The sequence below is a fragment of the Phascolarctos cinereus genome, unplaced genomic scaffold (genome assembly GCF_003287225.1).
Source record: "Phascolarctos cinereus isolate Bilbo 61053 unplaced genomic scaffold, phaCin_HiC Scaffold_5;HRSCAF=322, whole genome shotgun sequence".
NCBI classification, from domain to species: Eukaryota; Metazoa; Chordata; class Mammalia; order Diprotodontia; family Phascolarctidae; genus Phascolarctos; species Phascolarctos cinereus.
The window spans coordinates 27,925,069-27,943,781 of record NW_027555958.1 but is presented as its reverse complement, the minus strand read 5'-3'; the positions used below and the strand labels follow the sequence as shown (position 1 = coordinate 27,943,781).

At 45.1% G+C, this 18,713-nt stretch overlaps 1 protein-coding gene across 1 annotated transcript; it reads left to right on the top strand.

Annotated features, from left to right (window-relative positions):
• The first annotated feature begins 11,743 nt into the window (after positions 1 to 11,743).
• On the top strand, positions 11,744 to 17,252 carry UBC (ubiquitin C). The gene is given in 13 exon segments (XM_021006949.2): positions 11,744 to 11,852; positions 13,000 to 13,331; positions 13,333 to 14,018; positions 14,021 to 14,164; positions 14,167 to 14,804; positions 14,806 to 14,845; positions 14,848 to 15,201; positions 15,204 to 15,839; positions 15,842 to 15,952; positions 15,955 to 16,065; positions 16,068 to 16,700; positions 16,703 to 16,747; positions 16,750 to 17,252. Coding segments are annotated over 12 exon segments (4,080 nt in total). The 5' UTR covers positions 11,744 to 11,852; positions 13,000 to 13,005; the 3' UTR covers positions 17,106 to 17,252.
• Positions 17,253 to 18,713: the final 1,461 nt, after the last annotated feature.

Sequence of the window (18,713 nt, the reverse complement as noted above, 5' to 3'; positions counted from 1 at the left end):
TTTGGATGCGTGAGAATGTTGATAAGCTTGGTGATGACGGCCATTGTTTTACAGGTATCTCCAAAAATACACATCAACTCCAAGAAATGCTTTTAGTTCCATGCCAGTTCTTTGGACTTGGCAGGTAGTACCTAGAAATACCTCACAGGATGTTTCCGAATGAGTAGAAGCCTGAGGGGCAAGTGAAAGAAAGTCCCAGTTGGCCACTCCCTGGCTAAATGACTCTAGGCAAACCACTTAATCTCTTGATGCCCCTAGGCAACACTCTAAGAGTAGAAATTGCAGAATAGGTGCTAATCTGTACTGGGATAGGGAGTTTTCTCAGTTGGAGCTCCCCACACCAAAGCTCCCAATATCAATGAAATCTATGATCCAATCCCCCTGAAAAAGGAAGTTGAACTCTAAGTAATGGAAAACCCAGTAAAGTTCCCTGAAAAGAAATCATGAAACATACCTTCTCCCCTACAGCAGAGAACTTGGCAAGCACAATGGCAAAATATTATATCTATACATGGCAGCTAGGTGGTGCAGTGAAATGACAGGGTCTGGAATCAGGAAGACCTGAGTTCAAATGAAGCCTCAAACACCTCCTGGTTGTGTCAGCTGAGAAGTCATTTCTTCCTGTTTGCTTCAGTTTCCTGTAAAATGAGCTGGAGAAGGAAAAGGCAAACTACCCCAGTATCTTTGCCAAGAAAATCACAAATGGGATCACAAAGAGTCAGACATAACTAAAATGATTGAACAACAACAGCAAAAGTGTGTGTGTGTGTGTGTGTTTAGAATCAAACAAGGCCTTTATAGCAGATTTTTTGCTTAATTTTTTTTTGTTCCAAGGTGAAGTTCAATCAAGGAGTAAGAAATGACTGTTTTGTAAAGACAAAAGCCACTAATAAAATCCTTTTTTAAAAGAAAATTAATTAGCTAAGAAGCACAATTTCTCTTCATGTTAATACCTGATAGATTCACAGAATATTAGAACTAGAAAGAATCTTAGAGATCATCCAGTTCAGTTTTCTACAGAAAACTGGGTTTAGGTGACCAAGGTCACACAACTTTCTAGAAGGAGAGTGAGACAGCCCAGGTGTTCTGACTCTACGAAGAGGTGGTATGAGTAATCCCTTCCTTTAAGGAATTTACAGCAGTTGGTAAAGCCTTAAAACTTTCAAAACTATTAGCAATTATCTCAAAAAAAAACAACTAACTACAGTATCTATTTAATCTGAATTTTTGCCTGATGGAGAGAACTATATAAGTTACTTCTTCCCGTGAATTTTATCCCAATGGTTATTTTACTGTACTGGTTATTTTCCAAGATGACTCATTACATACACACTTTATCTACTCCAACTCACCATCTGTCCATCAGCTGATATTTTGAAAGGCAGTTTTTAGCTGCGGTTTTTTAAAAGCCAAGTACATGTGGTAATGATTTTAGCTGATAGATTTTTTTTTTCCCACTCCACCTAGTCTACAACAAATGCTAAAGAGTGCTATTTGGTAGTAATGATGGGGTTGGGGATCTAGACCTCAGAAAGGAAAAACCTTGGACTTTCCCATACAGCCAAATCTCTGGTGCTTGCCTGAGGCTATAATCCCATCCACTGGCCTTTCTTTGTGGCTACCCCAATCTCCCAATTTTCTATTACCCTTAATCTAGCCTATCCTTCCATTGTCTTACCTCCCTATGACCCCTGGCCACTTCTCACCCTTAATCCTAGTTAGGCTCCATTCTCCCTTGGCCTCCTGGCATTCTATTACCTCACAGTTCCTGCAGACTACTTGGCCACTCCTAGATCTCTCCCACATTCTGTATATAAATAAGGTCCATCTTGTCTCCACTAAAATGCTCAGATTCTTAAGATCTGGCCCCCTTGCATTAGCAATACAAATGCTTAGATTCCTTAAGAGTCTGTGCAATACGGCAGATGTTCTAACAAACCTTGTCTTTGGCTGAAAGAAGGCTTGGGTAGAATTCTTGAGGACAGGACCCACATGTTGTGATTTTTGGGGTCCAAGCACCCCTAAACCTCAACAGTAATAATAATAATAATGATAATAATAACACTTTCTGTTTCCTCTGAAATGGATATTCTCTTGCAGTTTTAATCTGCTTTGTAATCTCCATGTGGAGCAACTAAACTCCATGTTAGAATTGTGAGAGATGGCCTAAAGTGTAGTTTCCTCAGGCCTAAGCCCTGAGTTGAGTTTCCCCTTTCTCAAAAATCCACATCACCACAGGCAGTTCCTGGTCGCTCTTGCTTCCTGGTACATGCATACATGTAGTTCCCAAATATGGGTATGTTTGCTTCTACTGGGTATTAGTTGCTGAGTTTAGATTGTATGCCTTGAGTACCCAGGCAATGGGGGAAAGAAGTAAGAAAGTGGGACGGGGCACACATTCGGGCTATAAAACTTTGCTTCTCCCAGCCAGCAGGGCACTCTCTGGCTGCCGCTGCTTGAGAAGCAACAAGGCCTGTGCCCTTTCTCATGAGAAAGAATAAAGACCTTTTCTGATCTCTGATTCAGACTCCAAACTCTTGATTTTGGTGGTCACTGTCCCACACAGAATTAAGACCAGCAAATGGAAGCAGAGAGACCATGATTCTGCTTCTTTTAAAGGGCAATGAATGTTAACTTTCATCATTATATTCAATGTCAACAAAACTTCACTGAGGAAAATTTGGTATGGGTTACAGTTTGAGAGGTAATTAGAAATTCCTACATGTATCTAGTTTTGCTTCTATTTTCATATTCAGGGTTGGACTGGGACTAGAAATTGGCCCACCTTTGTGTAATTAAAGCCTATTGGGTCAAGGTCTTATTACTCCTGTAAACAGTGGACTAAATACTTCATATTTCTTAGCTATGGGCATTTCCATTAAAGTATGGTTTTCCTAGGCAGGAAATATGATGTTCTTCAGATTATTACTAAGAAACTGTTGTGATTTTCCTAAACCTTCAGGGGGACATGCAGCCCATTTGGCCTAACTACTGGATGGTCAATCTAGCCCCAATTGTAGGACATTATCTAACCACTTTGACCAAGAGACTGAAAAAAATCGATGTGTAACTAAGATTTGAAAGTGACTTTCAATATGAGTAAATGGAAGGACTCCCCTCAAGGTTACTTAGCAAATTTTATCTCAATAACATCTGTACTCTGCTGTGCCTGGTTCAGGATATAGTTGCCAGCAACTGCTGTAATGAGACCTACTTGTTTGGGAGACACAGCAACTTGATGCCCCCTAAATAGGCTACAGGAGGGGCGACAAGGACTGCTGGAACCGAATCTGCAAGCTGGGACCAAAATTAAAACAAGGGCTTTACTGCTTCATGCCAGTTGGATTTACTGCAAGAAGGGAAGTTCAGCAAATTCCTCTCCGTACAAGAGAGTAAAGGTTATATACCTTTGGACCAATCAACAGAATTAGGGCAAAGGGTTGTTTTCAGAACTGCTCTAACCACGCCTAATCAGTATCTAAATCTGACTCAGCTACCAACAAAAATATGACAACTTGTTAAGCAATCTGGGTTGGACCTTTTCTGTCTACCTATCTTACTCTTTTACTTACGGAAAAATAGGACATAAACAACATGAAATTTTTATATTTGGTGATTTATTGAACTGAAGAATTTCAAAAAGTAAATTGTGAAGAATAAAAACAGTGAAATATATGACATTGGAGCTAAAGGAAAACTGTAGATACAAAAGTATTCACACATTCACCTCTTTTGGGTAGCTGACAAAATGAAAAGGTTTTCATTATGTCTATATTAGTTGGGGAATCAGCACAGAAAATACTAGTCTCTCCAAAGGCTGAGGGTTCTCTGCAAGTGGGAGAAAAGAATGACCAGACATTCAGAATTTAGTTCTGTGAAGGAGAAAATAAGTTGAACCATTCTTAAAAATGAATTATCTCAATCTTATTTTTTAACTACCTAAATTTCAGTTTTTACTAACAGGCTTTCTTATAAAAGCATAGACAATTTAATGGAGAGGTTTATGAATGATAGAAAAAGCACTTGACTCAATAAACATTTATGTAAACTGAGCTGGAGAAGGAAATGGCAAACCGCTCCAGTATCTTTGCCAAGAAAACCCCAAATGGGGTCAGGGAGAGTCAGACTTGACTAAAACTACTGAATGACAGTAACAGAAAAAGCGTTCGCCATAGGCAAAGGAATGATGTTATGCACTAGAGATACAAAACTGAAAAACAGACAGTATGTTCTCAAGGAGCTCACTCCTTAATAGTGGAAGTAAGATATGGACACATATGAGGGAAATGGGAAAAGGGAAAGGAACAGATCCAAATAAAATGGCATAAGAAAATTTGAGGGAGAGATAATTCAGTTGGGTTAAACTGTGAAGACTTTATTGAAGACCTAAGACATGACTTAGACCTTTAAGTTAAAAAAAATGTCAGCAGAAGGAAGATGATTAGAAAATGGGTAGTAGTCCAATGTGGCTAAAATGTAGAATATGTGATGGGCTATTGGGTAAAATATGGCTGGAAAGGGATGTTGGAGCCTCTGTAAAGAGGCCTTGAATCCCTGACTGAAGAAATTTTTAGTTTTTAATACAACATGGTGCCAAATGAATGTATTGGAGGGAATAACATGGTTGGACACTAAATTAAGAAGATGATTTTTATAGCTATGTGAAAAGTAGGCTGGAAGGGAAGAGACTGGAGGAAGGTACAGAGACAGCTTTGGATAATGGTCCAAGTGAGAGCTAAGGAGGGCCAGAAGCAAAATGCGGTGTCACAGTATGAGTGTGGAATCTGGGAAGAATGAATAGGATTTGGAAACCAGTGAAATATGAATGAGAGTCAGGGCTTGGGGTAACTTCCTGACTTTCAAAGTCTACCACTGTGAGCAACTGGCACAAAGGTTCTTTACCTCTATTCAACAGCAGTAGAGACTTTTACAACTAGCCTACTTGCATGAAAGTATAAGTTATTGGCAAAAATTATTATGGACTATAATTCCTTCAAATTGAATTGGTTTTAGAGTTTATCTCCATAGCAGATAATGCTAAAGATGATATTAAAAATGGAAGGCTGTTTTCAAATCTAAAACAGTGCTTAGAACTGATTGGCAAGGAAATGGAGGGAGCAAAAGAAAACTTAAGGTAGCTAAATGGGTGTCTCTTAACCAGGGCTGTCCCCCATCTTGATCGTTACCTCCCGTAAAGAGGGAGAAATGAAAGGAGAGAGAAATGAGTCAGCTTTTAGACCAACAAGTTGTGAGCGTCCTCAAATCAATTGCTATCTGAAAAGAAATAGTTATAAATGTGTGAAAAGTTTCAGGTGATTTTGTAAACATTCTCATTTTCTAAATATAAGGTCTCTAAGATGTAAAAATCTCTGTACAAAAAATGCCAATTGTTTGATTATAAGGCTTATTATGTAGAATGCTAAATTTTGCTTTAAGTTTTAAATTGACTGTCATTAAATCTTGAAGTATCAAACCTCCAAGCATGAAGTCCTACTGCTAAATTCTATTGTTGTTAAAAAAAAATTAAGAGGAAATCATATAAAGGTGATAGGATAAATAGGAAAATATGAAATATTTAGTAAAGGGAATCACGAACCATAGTTTAATACCACATAAAAAGTGTCAACAGATATTTTTACTGGAAATTATTGTAGTTCTTTCTCATTGCTTACATTGAAGCTCCTAGAGCAGGGGTGGGGAACCTGCGGCCTCAAAGCCACATGTGGCCCTCTAGGTCCTCAAGTGTGGCCCTTTGACTGAATCCAAACTTCACAGAACAAATCTCCTTAACAAAAGGATTTGTTCTGTAATATTTGGACTCAGTCAAAAGGACACACCCAAGGACCTAGAAGGCCACATGTGGCCTCGAGGCTATAGATTCCCCACTCCTGTCCTAGAGGTAGCTAATAAAATCACAACACTTAATATGAATGTATAACTAGAGCCTATATCAGATTGCAAGGTGTTTTGGGGAGTGGGGAGGAGAAGGAAGGGGAAAAATTTTAAATTCAAAATCTTATGGAAGTGAATGTTGAAAACTAAAAATAAGTTAATTATTAAAAAAAATCACAACATATCAGGATAAAGAAATTTGTCTTGATCAATCAATCAATAATTATTATGTGCTTACTATGTGCCAAGTGTGGGGAAACAAAAAGAGGCAAAAGACAGTGCTTGCCCTCAAGGAATTTACAATCTAATGGAGGAGATAACATGCATGCAAGTGTATACAAAGTAAGCTATAAACAGGATAAAGAGGAAATAACAGAGGGAAGGCCCTGGAATTAAGAGAACAGGTTGGGGATTTTAGGTTAGACTTAAGGGAAGCCAAGGGGTTAGAAGTTGGAACAGATAAAGTTGAATTGTAAGGGGTTAAGAAGAGAGTGAGAGGAGAAAAAATGGAGGCACCTATTATGGATGGCCTTTTCCAAGAGTTTAGCCACAAAGGGCAGAAGAGATATAAGATGATAGTGAGTATACAAAGATCAAATGAGGTTTGTTTTTTTTTTTCCAGTATGGGGGAGAAATGGGAATGTTTGTAAGCAATAGGAAATGAGCCAGGAGAGAGGGAGAGACTGAAAACAAATGACAGAGGGGGCAATCTGTTAAAGGAGAAAACATGGAATGAGATTCGAGATTCTTAGAACAAGTAGAAAGGTCAACCTTGGTAAAGAGTAAGACCACTTCATCGTGGGGTGAAGGCGAACAGTAGTAGAAGACATCTGGGTGACAGAACATGAGGAAGAGGAGAGAAGAAGAAATTCACAGAGAATGACCTAAATTTTTCCTGTAAAATACAAGGCAAGGATCTCAGCTGAGAGAAAGGGAAGAAGGGGAGTTCTGGAAGATTTTGGGAGAGTCACTGTGGAGAGGAGAGAGAGCTGATAAAGGAGATATAGGATTGCCTGGCCGCTGTAAAGGCCCAGTTGAAGTTAACATAAATTTGTAGTGGACTCAGTCAATACAGTTGTGTGATTTTTCTCCACCTTTGTTCAGCAGCACATATGTAGGCACAAAGGCAAGGAATGGTGGGAAGGATCCAAGACTGAGGCTTGGCTGGGCAAATCTTGAGGCCTAGCTATGTCAAAAGTCCCTAACTTCTTTTGAGTTTCAGTTTCAGCCTTAGTAAAATAGAGATAATAAACCCTAGTCTACCTACTTTACTTGGGGTATAGTGAGAATTAAATGGGATGATATATGTAAAGCACTTTAACAAGCATTTTGTAAATTCTAAAGGCTACATAAAAGTTACAATTATCATTACACTATTTTTAAAGGCTTTGCCTAAGGAAATACATTAGCAGTGTAGAGGAATGTCCTTTCTTTTGCTGTGGGCTTTCTTGAAGTTGTCACAAGGTAATTCTTTGAACTGAGCCAAAGATAAAACTATACCTGTACCTTTTTTATTTTTAAAAATCATGAGTGGTAACAAAGTCACATTTACAAGGTCCTATAAAAAACATTTTGCTGCTAAGACTTTCACTTATGGCTGAATTGGCATAAATCAATCACCTGTCCTACCCTACAAAAGTGCCTCATGTTTCACCACATAATCATGTAGACTCACATAACGTCCTCCTTTTGGAAAGTAGTTTTCTATGTCGCATTACTAGATGACCTAGTTTTGGGAAACATCATTCAAGGAAGCTGTGTTCTAACTTGACTTGAAGTTCCTGGCAAATGCTAGAATCACTTGTGAAATCACCAGTCATGGGCTTTGGATCTGAGCCACTCCCCATCACTCAGTGTGCATGACTCAGTGGCTGGAGAAACGTGTTCAGACATGAATGTTAAATCAAGCAACACGATTTTTTTAAAAAAACCATGTAAACTTTGTTAATTAACAGCCAAGACATCTGTAAAATTCTATTGTTGGGCCTAATCTAGGTATTAGCTCATTTGTGTATGTCACTTAAGCTTATAATGATTTAGTCATATCCACTTACAGGAATCTAGCTATCAAGCTTATGTCTGCATACACTGTATATTCATCCAGAAACATACTCATTCTTTTAAAAACTGCCTACTAGAAAAGTTTAAATTCTATAAATGAACAGGAATTACACGTATTCCATAGGCGAAGTTACAGGGAGGCACATTTTAGTTTCCTAGTGGAGCTGTTCTACAATGGAATGGGCCCCCTGGTTACTGAGTTCCTTATCATTCTACGCATGCAAAGACTATACCTATGAGGCATGATTTAGAGAGAATTCCTGCCAGGAGTGTGGCAAATTGGACTAAATGAATCTAAACTTACTTCCAATTGCAGATTTTAGGATTCTAGGTCAGCTCCTGAACTTTAAATCTAAAATCTGTAGAACGACTTAGATTTTTGCATTAGATTCTTCTCCCCTTCCCTTCTCTGCCCACCCCCTCACCTCCCATTAGTTTCTTGGTAACCACTAGTTTTCATTGTAACCATAATTTCCAGAAGGTCAAATTATTCAATATGAAACTAACTATATGTGCTTGCCAAAGGGCCTTAAGTTAAACCACAATGAGACAAGTCACAACTTTTATCTTCTTTGGCTGACCCAAATACTTTAGCTGAACAATAATCTCTTAGCAGGCAGCTCTTTCCATTCAATAACACCCTCAGAAGAGAGAACTGAGCATCTTTTTTTTCTTTCCCTTTTAGTACATGCAAGAAGAGAAATAAATACTATTGTTTCTTTCATTTGTAAGGCTGTTACCCCATCCTTTATTTATATATTCTTTTTATTATGGACTTAATCAAACACAAACATCAAATATACAAAGAACAAAAAAATTAATCAACATTTATTAAGTACCTACTAGGTTGCATGCACTGAGCTTAGGTGCTGGAGATACAAAAAGAGCCAAAAGACAATCTTGCTCACAAACTAATGCAGAAGACAACAGGCAAATATGTACAAACCAGTAAATTCAGGATAAACAAGAAATAAGATAGAGAAGGTACTAAAATTAAGAGGGGCTGGGAAAGGCTTCTTGAAAAAGAGGTTTAAAGGAAGCCAGGGAAGGCAGGAGGTAGAGGTGAGAAGGGAGAGCACTCCAATGACAAATGTCAAGTAAATAGACTCAGAGTTGAATAGTGAACTCCTCTTCCCCAGATTGCCTAAATCACCGTTAGCTATGCCTGTCATGTTTTATGCTCCTCTCTTCACAACGCTAATTTAAGTCCACGTGAAAATATGTATACTTGTTCAATTCTTTGCACTCCCCCACCATTCCACAGAAATGACATGTTTGAAAGATAAATATAAAGAATCTGCTTCATTATAACTTCACGTACAGTTGCCGACTCCTTTCTGAGCACAGAAAACCAATTTCAAAACGTGTCACAAATGAATTAGATGAGATTAAACTTGGTAACAAAAAATAAAAGATAACAGGAGAATTTAATAATTAAAAATTTTAATTATAATTAAGAATTTAATAATAAAAGAACACTAAATTGTGATTTAAACTTTTTTTAAAAAATAGGTTTACAAGGGGATTCTGAAGTCACTCATAGACACACATTTAACAGGATTTAAAACTCCATTTTTTTTTTTTGCATCCTTTCATATGCTGTTTCTAATACCCAAGGCTCCTTTCAGGTCTAACATAACCCTATATAGTACCCTATCCTTTTCCTTCTTTTTATGTCTAAGACATATAGTTCATGGAAATGTTAGAAAGATAGAACAACAAGGAAATAAATTCAGTACAAATATGTAGCAGTTGGGGAGAGGAGGATCTCTGTTGAGCAGAAGTGGTAGAAACATAAACTGATGCCTGTAAAACCTTAAATTCCCTCCTCCCCCAACGAAAGCATTCCTGCTTACTCATCCTGAGACAGCATCTCTCCTAGGAGCCATGAATGTTGAGTCCCAACCCAACTAGCAACTAATATAATAAGCACGTTTCTTAGTGTGTGTTCCGGGAACCTGTAATAGGATGTTTCTATAGTTTCTAGGTAACTGTTGCCAGGGCAAAGGCCCAGACCAGATCTCTGATAGAGACAGGATCCAGAAAGGTTAAATTAGTTGGGATAATCTTAGGGTAGAGAACCCCTAATCTGGCCACCAACCCTAAGTAATGGCTTTGCTTTCCCCTTTCTCTGCCCCGAGGCCACCACTCCTTTCTGTTTTCCTCTAGAAAAATTACATCAGCATTCCGCTGATATATAGGGAGGTCACTTTGGAGAGTACATGAGCTAACAAGGAAAAGCTCAAAGTCCCATTTCTGATACAGATCATTTTGACCTTGGATAAGTTACTGAGCCTGTTTTCCTGTAAACCTATAAACTACATAAGATTATCCTATAAAATCCCCCCCCCAAAATCCCCCAGGATGTGCCAATCTCTTTGTCCTTTAGTTACTGACTCAAGGGCTCCTTATCACAAGGCCATTTGCTTGAAACTTTTAAAAATCACCAAACAAATGCTGCAGAAACAGGTTAAAAAATAACAGCAAAGGTTTTTACTGTTTACAGCTGAGCACTTGAAACCTTTTGGGGCTTCCTTGAAACCTCTCATCTACGAGGCTTCCTCTCCTTCACTGCTTTCCCCCCAATCCCAAGCCTTAACCTTGGTGCCTTCCTGTCCTTCCCTCTGAAATGATCCCCAATTTATCCTGTATGCTTGTTACGTGTTGACCGGCCACTCCCAGAGATCAGGGACTGGTCTGAGTTTTCTTTTTCTTTGTTGGTGTTTCTTCACATCCCCAGCGTTTAACTCTGGCACACAGTAGGCCTGCAATAAATGCAAAGACCGACTCACACATTAAACGCCCACTACATATACTGGGTACCATGCAAAGCACTAGGGGTTAAAAGGACAGAGATGACCACAGTGCCTGCGCTCCCAAGGCTTACACGCTATTCTCGGCCCGTCTCGGGCCGCCCCCCCCCCGCCCCCATTGTGGCTTTAGGCGGACCCTTGGGGCTCGGCGTGGGGCAGACTAGGCCTCTGGCCCGCTCCCCTCCCCCACTAGCAGGGAGAGGTCGGGGCCGGTCTGTTTACCAGCCCAGGGCGCAAGGGAGGTCGTGGATCCAGGCCAAAGTCACAAAACACATCGGGAAGTAAACGCGTGACTACGGTGGGGGTGGGGGGGGGTGGCGGACGCCCCTGGGGAGCAGGTAAACAGGTAACGCCCCGAGACCTCCCCGCCCCCACCAGCCCGGGCGTCCCCGCTGAGGCCGATAAGGCTTCGAGATCTCTTGGGAAGGGCGGGGTTGCGAAAATGGTCACTTTTCCCAGGCTCCGAGAACCCCTCTTTTCGACCCCCGCCCCGCCTGCCCCCCTCCAACAAGCATCTCTTCTCCCCCACTCCCTACTCCTATCTGAGCATGCGCACCAGGGCGCTTTCCCCTCCCCCCACCTCAGAATTACGTCAGCGCCTTCCACCGAGTTCTAGAGAGCCCCAGCAACAAGGGAGGCCTCCGGACATCGCCCCGCCCCGCTGCGCCTGGCCAATCAGCGGCCTCCCCCTGAGCCCTCTCCCCCTTCCCTTCGCCCCCTTTCCACAGAAGCGGCGAAGCTTCCAGAGTTTTCCGCATAGGGCCGGCCCCTCTGTTCCGAATCCATCCGCCCTTCGAGTTTCAAACACCATCTAAGGAGGCGAGGAAGGGCGGGGGGTGGGGTGGGGAGGCCACCGTCCCTCGCCTGTCTGGCGCCGGGGCGGGAGGGGTGGGGACCGTCATCTCACCGCACTGGATGCCTGAGGAGGCGGGGACGGAACTACTTTTGTCCGCGCAGGCACACCACGCCTGCGCACCGATTGACGTGTTCCAAGACGTTGCATAAATAGCGAGCGGCGGGTTGTGGGCAGCGCATAAGCAAACGCAAGCTTCTGGGAGTCTGTTTTTCTCGGAGTTTGGCAGCGCGGTGAGTCCTGGATCCTAGCGTGCATGCAGGGGGGTACTGGGGGGATGGGCTCGGCCCTCGGGTTACGGAAGAGATGAGTTGGTCGGAGCTGACGGTGTTTGGGGGAGTGGAAGGGCGGGTGAGGAAAGTTAGTGAGCGTTGAGGCAACATGGCGTGAAGCTTGTGTGTTCTCCTCGGGCTTGGAAGCGCCGAGTCACGGGGACGGGAGGGGCTCCGGTGGGGGTCACGGCCGCAGGCTTTGCCCCAGCTCACTCGGGTGGTCGAGGGCCTCAGCCTTGGTCCCAAGTTGCCGCTCTGTACCAGGAAGTTTCTGGGCCTCTCCGGGGGGAGGGGGAGGGACGTGGCGCAACTCTCGTTGGGGTCGGGCCGCCATTGGACGGCTTCCGGAATCTCGCGAGATCGGCCTGCTAGAGGCAGCGGGGGCTCGGAACTTTTTTTTTTTAAACCTGGAAGAGGACTGGGAAACACGGTAGTGTTCGTTTCACTGTAGTCCGTGTCGGCTCACCGCCGATCCGTGTCTGCAAAGCTTGTGTTTGGGGAGGTTTCTTAACCCTGTCGTGTAGTTCGGCTTCTCACTGGATGGGAATAAGTGGATTTGGGGGGAAAGTGAAAGGTCGAGGTATCAGGGATTGCTATTGCTGTCGCTGTCTAGTTGCCGTTTCGACCCCGCAGATCTCCAAAGCTGTCCTCCCTGTCGAGGAAACTAGTTTCTCTTGACTTTTCTAAGTTTTGAGCCCAACTTTTGTCACCATGCTCAGTTTAGGGAGCTTTGCGTTAATTCTAGTCCATAATGGTTTGTAGACATAAGAAACTTAAGTTACTTCAAATACAAAGTGAATAGGTAAAAGTTTGAGAGAGAAATAGATGCTAGGTTGTTTTCCTTTCCTTGATTACCAAGATCAGCTAAGGACAGCTTGGGAGGGGGAGGAAAAAGGTTGACCTGACGTCTCAGTTATTGCCTGTATCTGATTTCTGATCTCATTTGAGTGATAGGAATGTGAGTGTGAGAAAATAAAAGCCAAAGCCAAAGGCAGTGTGACTAGGTTGGGGGAACTTGGTGCTAAATGAGATCAAGGCAGGATTTGATCTGGGAAGACCAACTATTAAGCTGAGGAATAGCTGTTAAAGATGCTTTATTTATTTACAGATCACAATGCAGATCTTTGTGAAGACCCTGACGGGCAAGACCATCACCTTGGAGGTGGAGCCCAGTGACACTATCGAGAATGTCAAGGCCAAGATCCAGGACAAGGAGGGCATCCCCCCTGACCAGCAGAGGCTCATCTTTGCAGGCAAGCAGCTGGAAGATGGCAGAACCCTGTCTGACTACAACATCCAGAAGGAGTCCACCCTGCACCTGGTCCTGCGCCTGAGGGGTGGCATGCAGATCTTTGTGAAGACCCTGACGGGCAAGACCATCACCTTGGAGGTGGAGCCCAGTGACACTATCGAGAATGTCAAGGCCAAGATCCAGGACAAGAGGGCATCCCCCTGACCAGCAGAGGCTCATCTTTGCAGGCAAGCAGCTGGAAGATGGCAGAACCCTGTCTGACTACAACATCCAGAAGGAGTCCACCCTGCACCTGGTCCTGCGCCTGAGGGGTGGCATGCAGATCTTTGTGAAGACCCTGACGGGCAAGACCATCACCTTGGAGGTGGAGCCCAGTGACACTATCGAGAATGTCAAGGCCAAGATCCAGGACAAGGAGGGCATCCCCCCTGACCAGCAGAGGCTCATCTTTGCAGGCAAGCAGCTGGAAGATGGCAGAACCCTGTCTGACTACAACATCCAGAAGGAGTCCACCCTGCACCTGGTCCTGCGCCTGAGGGGTGGCATGCAGATCTTTGTGAAGACCCTGACGGGCAAGACCATCACCTTGGAGGTGGAGCCCAGTGACACTATCGAGAATGTCAAGGCCAAGATCCAGGACAAAGAGGGCATCCCCCCTGACCAGCAGAGGCTCATCTTTGCAGGCAAGCAGCTGGAAGATGGCAGAACCCTGTCTGACTACAACATCCAGAAGGAGTCCACCCTGCACCTGGTCCTGCGCCTGAGGGGTGGCATGCAGATCTTTGTGAAGACCCTGACGGGCAAGACCATCACCTTGGAGGTGGAGCCCAGTGACACTATCGAGAATGTCAAGGCCAAGATCCAGGACAAGGAGGGCATCCCCCTGACCAGCAGAGGCTCATCTTTGCAGGCAAGCAGCTGGAAGATGGCAGAACCCTGTCTGACTACAACATCCAGAAGGAGTCCACCCTGCACCTGGTCCTGCGCCTGAGGGGTGGCATGCAGATCTTTGTGAAGACCCTGACGGCAAGACCATCACCTTGGAGGTGGAGCCCAGTGACACTATCGAGAATGTCAAGGCCAAGATCCAGGACAAGGAGGGCATCCCCCCTGACCAGCAGAGGCTCATCTTTGCAGGCAAGCAGCTGGAAGATGGCAGAACCCTGTCTGACTACAACATCCAGAAGGAGTCCACCCTGCACCTGGTCCTGCGCCTGAGGGGTGGCATGCAGATCTTTGTGAAGACCCTGACGGGCAAGACCATCACCTTGGAGGTGGAGCCCAGTGACACTATCGAGAATGTCAAGGCCAAGATCCAGGACAAGGAGGGCATCCCCCCTGACCAGCAGAGGCTCATCTTTGCAGGCAAGCAGCTGGAAGATGGCAGAACCCTGTCTGACTACAACATCCAGAAGGAGTCCACCCTGCACCTGGTCCTGCGCCTGAGGGGTGGCATGCAGATCTTTGTGAAGACCCTGACGGGCAAGACCATCACCTTGGAGGTGGAGCCCAGTGACACTATCGAGAATGTCAAGGCCAAGATCCAGGACAAGGAGGGCATCCCCCCTGACCAGCAGAGGCTCATCTTTGCAGGCAAGCAGCTGGAAGATGGCAGAACCCTGTCTGACTACAACATCCAGAAGGAGTCCACCCTGCACCTGGGTCCTGCGCCTGAGGGGTGGCATGCAGATCTTTGTGAAGACCTGACGGGCAAGACCATCACCTTGGAGGTGGAGCCCAGTGACACTATCGAGAATGTCAAGGCCAAGATCCAGGACAAGGAGGGCATCCCCCCTGACCAGCAGAGGCTCATCTTTGCAGGCAAGCAGCTGGAAGATGGCAGAACCCTGTCTGACTACAACATCCAGAAGGAGTCCACCCTGCACCTGGTCCTGCGCCTGAGGGGTGGCATGCAGATCTTTGTGAAGACCCTGACGGGCAAGACCATCACCTTGGAGGTGGAGCCCAGTGACACTATCGAGAATGTCAAGGCCAAGATCCAGGACAAGGAGGGCATCCCCCCTGACCAGCAGAGGCTCATCTTTGCAGGCAAGCAGCTGGAGATGGCAGAACCCTGTCTGACTACAACATCCAGAAGGAGTCCACCCTGCACCTGGTCCTGCGCCTGAGGGGTGGCATGCAGATCTTTGTGAAGACCCTGACGGGCAAGACCATCACCTTGGAGGTGGAGCCCAGTGACACTATCGAGAATGTCAAGGCCAAGATCCAGGACAAGGAGGGCATCCCCCCTGACCAGCAGAGGCTCATCTTTGCAGGCAAGCAGCTGGAAGATGGCAGAACCCTGTCTGACTACAACATCCAGAAGGAGTCCACCCTGCACCTGGTCCTGCGCCTGAGGGGTGGCATGCAGATCTTTGTGAAGACCCTGACGGGCAAGACCATCACCTTGGAGGTGGAGCCCAGTGACACTATCGAGAATGTCAAGGCCAAGATCCAGGACAAGGAGGGCATCCCCCCTGACCAGCAGAGGCTCATCTTTGCAGGCAAGCAGCTGGAAGATGGCAGAACCCTGTCTGACTACAACATCCAGAAGGAGTCCACCCTGCACCTGGTCCTGCGCCTGAGGGGTGGCATGCAGATCTTTGTGAAGACCCTGACGGGCAAGACCATCACCTTGGAGGTGGAGCCCAGTGACACTATCGAGAATGTCAAGGCCAAGATCCAGGACAAAGAGGGCATCCCCCTGACCAGCAGAGGCTCATCTTTGCAGGCAAGCAGCTGGAAGATGGCAGAACCCTGTCTGACTACAACATCCAGAAGGAGTCCACCCTGCACCTGGTCCTGCGCCTGAGGGTGGCATGCAGATCTTTGTGAAGACCCTGACGGGCAAGACCATCACCTTGGAGGTGGAGCCCAGTGACACTATCGAGAATGTCAAGGCCAAGATCCAGGACAAGGAGGGCATCCCCCTGACCAGCAGAGGCTCATCTTTGCAGGCAAGCAGCTGGAAGATGGCAGAACCCTGTCTGACTACAACATCCAGAAGGAGTCCACCCTGCACCTGGTCCTGCGCCTGAGGGGTGGCATGCAGATCTTTGTGAAGACCCTGACAGGCAAGACCATCACCTTGGAGGTGGAGCCCAGTGACACTATCGAGAATGTCAAGGCCAAGATCCAGGACAAGGAGGGCATCCCCCCTGACCAGCAGAGGCTCATCTTTGCAGGCAAGCAGCTGGAAGATGGCAGAACCCTGTCTGACTACAACATCCAGAAGGAGTCCACCCTGCACCTGGTCCTACGCCTGAGGGGTGGCATGCAGATCTTTGTGAAGACCCTGACGGGCAAGACCATCACCTTGGAGGTGGAGCCCAGTGACACTATCGAGAATGTCAAGGCCAAGATCCAGGACAAGGAGGGCATCCCCCCTGACCAGCAGAGGCTCATCTTTGCAGGCAAGCAGCTGGAAGATGGCAGAACCCTGTCTGACTACAACATCCAGAAGGAGTCCACCCTGCACCTGGTCCTGCGCCTGAGGGGTGGCATGCAGATCTTTGTGAAGACCCTGACAGGCAAGACCATCACCTTGGAGGTGGAGCCAGTGACACTATCGAGAATGTCAAGGCCAAGATCCAGGACAAGGAGGGCATCCCCCTGACCAGCAGAGGCTCATCTTTGCAGGCAAGCAGCTGGAAGATGGCAGAACCCTGTCTGACTACAACATCCAGAAGGAGTCCACCCTGCACCTGGTCCTGCGCCTGAGGGGTGGCATGCAGATCTTTGTGAAGACCCTGACGGGCAAGACCATCACCTTGGAGGTGGAGCCCAGTGACACTATCGAGAATGTCAAGGCCAAGATCCAGGACAAGGAGGGCATCCCCCCTGACCAGCAGAGGCTCATCTTTGCAGGCAAGCAGCTGGAAGATGGCAGAACTCTGTCTGACTACAACATCCAGAAGGAGTCCACCCTGCACCTGGTCCTGCGCCTGAGGGGTGGCTGTTAATTGTTGATTTTATGAAAGCACAAATTGCCAATGCTAGCACTGTTTTGAACCTGTTAGCTCTTTAAAGTCTTAATGTTGAGTTTTGAGATTACCAGGTTCAGTAACAGCTGAGCCAAGTGCTAATAAAGGTTTTTGTTGCACATTGAATTTGACGTGTTTTGTTCATCCTGTTTTTTTTTTTCTTCCCCGAATTCAAGTGGGTTATCCTCTGTCAAAGTGGAGTATGTTTACTTTTGGGTTTGAGTTGGGATTTGTCAGCCAGCAATTTACGAAAGCTAAACTTGAAATATCTTAAATCACAGAAGGAGTTTACATGTGTGTATTGAGGTTTAAAATTCCTATAAAGTTACCTGATATCTTTAGCACAGTAACAATAATAGACTTAATTTATATAGCACTTCTAAGATTCACAATCACTCATTTGATCTTCAGCAACCTTGGCAGTGAGGTGTGATTATTTCTATCAAAAATGAGGAAGCTGAATTGGTCAGAGACTAGGTTGGAACCCCCAAGCTTTTCTGGACTCCAGCTGCCAAATACAAAGTCTTTGATCTTTTCCTAACATTCTTTACAAAAAATAACCCTTAGAAAGGTCCTGTATAGCATGAATTTGCTGTGTGAGGGCTCACTACTTAAGTCTCAGGCCTTCAGACATTGGGTGTTAACTGTTATCTGCCACTGCAGATGGCCATTTAAGTCACTCAAGTTATCCAGTACATACTGGACTGACTTGAATCCCAGTCTGAGATCTTGGAGGTCCCCTGCCTTTGAGTCACTGTTTAAAATTATTTTTATCATCCCAAAGGTTGCTAGCAGGACTGCTTTCAATTCAGAGCTGAAAGTGAACAAAGACTCTAGTCCAATCTAGTAAGTTGGCCCAAGGTCGTAGAAATACTAAAAGGAGGTCTGGGCATTGAAGGGTCCTCTGACTCCAGAACATGTTCTCTGCAGTGTGCTACCACGTAGATTGTGTTTGGATGTCTAGTTGCATCTAGGTAGTTTTCTAAATAGTGATAGGGTACTTGAAACCTTTGGGGGTTGGAAGGACAGGGTCATCTAGCATTGGAGAGTATTTGGGCAATGTCAGATTGTTAGCACAGATTCCAAGACGTGTCCTGATCTTTCAGTAGTGGTGTCTGTTTAGCCTTGGCAAAGTGTGAAGGGCTCTGGTGTAGCGATCAGCCAGACTGTGTCGTGATGTTTTGTTAGGCTTGAAATTACTGTGAAACTACTAACTAGTTGGCGTAATGGAATAGGTTATTAGCAGACATCGCTGGTTTGGGGCGTGTTTGGGGAGGGAAGTCCCACTCAGAGTTAGGATATACCTTTGTAGCAAGTTTCTAAGTTTTTATACTTACACCAAAAAGGCACCAAATTCAGATTTCATGAATGGTGCATTTTCCCTGTGTCCAAGATAGTGAGTGTTCTGAACTTGCTACACCTGTGGAAGGCATGCCCTCATTTGGGCCTGGGTTTGGGGAGGTTGTATGTCCCTCAGAGGAAAATGAGAATAGGTATTTCTTATTTCCCTGTTTTCCTGTGATGTGGAAACATGGTTAAATGACTTTGTCTTATTGAAGCTTGCTTTCTCTGGGACTAGTTTGTTTT